Source organism: Pinus tabuliformis, chromosome 9, assembly GCF_031772625.1.
Source record: "Pinus tabuliformis cultivar Carrire ecotype Pingquan chromosome 9, CPIR1, whole genome shotgun sequence".
NCBI lineage: Eukaryota > Viridiplantae > Streptophyta > Pinopsida > Pinales > Pinaceae > Pinus > Pinus tabuliformis.
The window spans coordinates 714,241,144-714,243,997 of record NC_142307.1 but is presented as its reverse complement, the minus strand read 5'-3'; the positions used below and the strand labels follow the sequence as shown (position 1 = coordinate 714,243,997).

The 2,854-nt window shown below is 38.5% G+C and overlaps 1 protein-coding gene across 1 annotated transcript; it reads right to left on the bottom strand.

The window, feature by feature from the left end:
* Positions 1 to 304: 304 nt before the first annotated feature.
* On the bottom strand, positions 305 to 706 carry LOC149150690 (uncharacterized). The gene has a single exon (XM_089442904.1). The coding sequence runs from the start codon at positions 704 to 706 to the stop codon at positions 305 to 307; it is 402 nt and encodes a 133-aa protein (XP_089299030.1).
* Positions 707 to 2,854: the final 2,148 nt, after the last annotated feature.

Genomic DNA, 2,854 nt, shown 5'->3' with positions numbered 1-2,854 from the left:
CCAACCATTCATATAGTCCACTATTGGTCTTGAAAATTATCCTCCATTTGTCCCCTTCTCTGATCCAAATTTGATGATAACCACTCTTTAAATCAACCTTTGAAAAGTAGGCTTCCCTACTCAAATAATCCAGCATGATATCAACCTGTGGCAATGGAAATTTGTACATGATTGTAATCTTATTGATTGCTCTCGAATCTGTGCACATCCTTCATTCTCCATCTTTTTTTGGACTAAGTACAACAGGGATAGCACACAGATTCAAGCTTTCCCTTATCAATCCTTTGTCTAGTAGTCCTTGAACCTACTTCCTTATCTCTTCATTCTCCTTGGGTGTCATTTGGTAAGCAACTTTGTTTGGAAGCCTTGCACCTGGTATCATGTCTATATGATGGTTAATACTTCTATTATGTGGCAGCTCACTTGGTGAGTAATCTACCATGATATCACCAAACTTAGGAAACATATCTTGAATCTCAACAGGTAAATCTATAATTTCTGTGTGCAAAAATATTACTTTTGACTTGAAAACCACCGCATAGCTAACCTCTTCTTCCTCCATTTGTTGCAGAAATTCATTTCCTCCCAACAATAGTGATTTGGAGCTACTTTTCCCAACTGTACTTGCTTCCTTCAATGGTACAAGGGTGTGCTTGATGCCATCCTTTTCAAATTTATAGGTATTATTCTCTCCATCATGAACCATGTTTCTATTAGATTTCCAAAGCCGTCTCAAAAGAAGGTGGCAAACATCATTTGAGATGATGTCACAAACTATCTTACCCTTATATTGGCCTATTTGGAACTCTACTTCACTCTACTCACTTACCAACAATTGGTGACCTTTTTGCAGTCATGATACTTTATATGGTGTTGGATGCTTCAACCTCTTCAATCCAAGTTTTTCCACCATTTATGTGGAAACTAGATTGTTAGTGCTCCCACTATAAATCACCACTTTGCAGTATTTTCTTCCAGCCTTGTAAACAATCCTAAACAAGAATTTCCTCTATGCTAGTTTCAACAAGAAATTATTCATCATCAAAGCTTCTTCTGTATCTGGCACATTTTCTGCCATAGGTGCTTGTGCTTCTACTACTTCTGGCTGAGCTACATATTCATTTCTTTGTCCTTCATTTTCATTCTCAGGACAAAAAAAGGATTCGTGACCCATCTGCCCACATTTATAACACCAGTAGATAGTCTCTCTGCCTCTTCCTCTACCTCTACCTCTCTGGTAAGATCTTCCTCCTCTGGAGTCACCTTGTTTCTCTTGTTGTACTTGATATCTTGGGTTACTTGCATCATTGTTTTGGGTTGGAGCCTTCAGTCTTTCAATTGTTTGTCCTTTTCCCCTAGCAAAACCATGACCTATACTTGAATTTTTCTTCCTCATTGTCTTTTCTTCCGCCCTCAAGGAAAATTGGTATGCTTCTTCCATCATCTGGGGAGAAAGCATACTAATTTCATCTTGAATCTCCATATTCAAGCCATTGACGTACCTTGTTATTTTCTCTGGGGTGTCTTCTACATAACCTGCCCTCAAATTCACCTTGTAAAACTCCTCTATATATTCTCTAACTGTTAGAAGACTTTGCTTAAGGTTATGAACCTATCTATAAAGGGATTAATGATAGTATTTTGGCATAAACGTCCCCTTCTTCTTTGCTATCATCATTTCCCAACTTTTATTCAATGATTTCCCCTTTTTCCTTCTTTCAGCCTGCACACTGTCCCAACAAAATGCAACATGACCTTTCAACCTATTTACAACAAATTTTACCCTTTTATCTTATTCAATCTACCTGCGCTCGAAATACTTTTCTAGTTCACTAATACAATCCATCAAATTCTCAGTTGCCAGACTTCCATCATAGGTAGACAACTTAGGTTTTGGTATGGAACTTGAGCTTAACACCATCCTCAACAATTTAACTTCTGGAGCCTCATCCACAGGTGTTTCTCTTTCTACTGTAGCTTCTTCCTCTGATCCACTGTCATCTCCAACCTCAAGGTCTTATTGCATGTTGGTCTCCATGGCCTCTAAACAAGTTTGCAACCTCTGTATCTCTTCTTGGAGTTCTACATTAGCTACAGGTCTCCCTCCACAACCTCGCGCTCTTCTTGCTCGCATTTCCATCTCCCTTTGTCATAGACAACACCACCAATATCAAATGCAACTCTGTCACAAACATAGCTTTACTTCAAACCTTCTCTGATACCAAAAATTGATGGTGGAAAGCAGCTCGAAAAGTAATCTGGGAACAAACACAGTGCATAAATAAGTTGGCTATAGGTGCTGCGAAATATTTTTGTAGCGCCTCAAAAACTTTGTTTTCACTCTTGGGAATGTGAAGCAATTTGATCCTTTGTCAACTAAATCTCTCATTGTCTTAATCACACCTTCCACACTCAGGTTTTGATCTCCCAGGTTTAACAGTAGAGGCGCGAAAGCGTTCAGGCAAAATTCTATGGCTCAACACTCAAATTACTTAGATTCCTATGCTTCTCTACTCCAGAAACGTCCTCCTGCCTCTCTGCATCCAACATCCCCTTATTGACTTAATGGGTCACCCCTCTTTAGAAAAATCGTGTCACTACCTACAAAATAGAGACACTGCAAACTAATGGTTTAGGTCATAATAACAAGTACGCATATCGACCATAGCTCAGAAATTGAACATCCACTGGCACATAACATTACAAGCCTGGGGTCACACTAATTCTCAAACGAAATTAAAAGTATATACAATTTGAACATGGAGATAACAACACAAATAAATGACATAAGGCTATGGAATGAATATGCTACACATTTCTTTTATTTATTTCATAGGTACATGTTCTAGGTAGG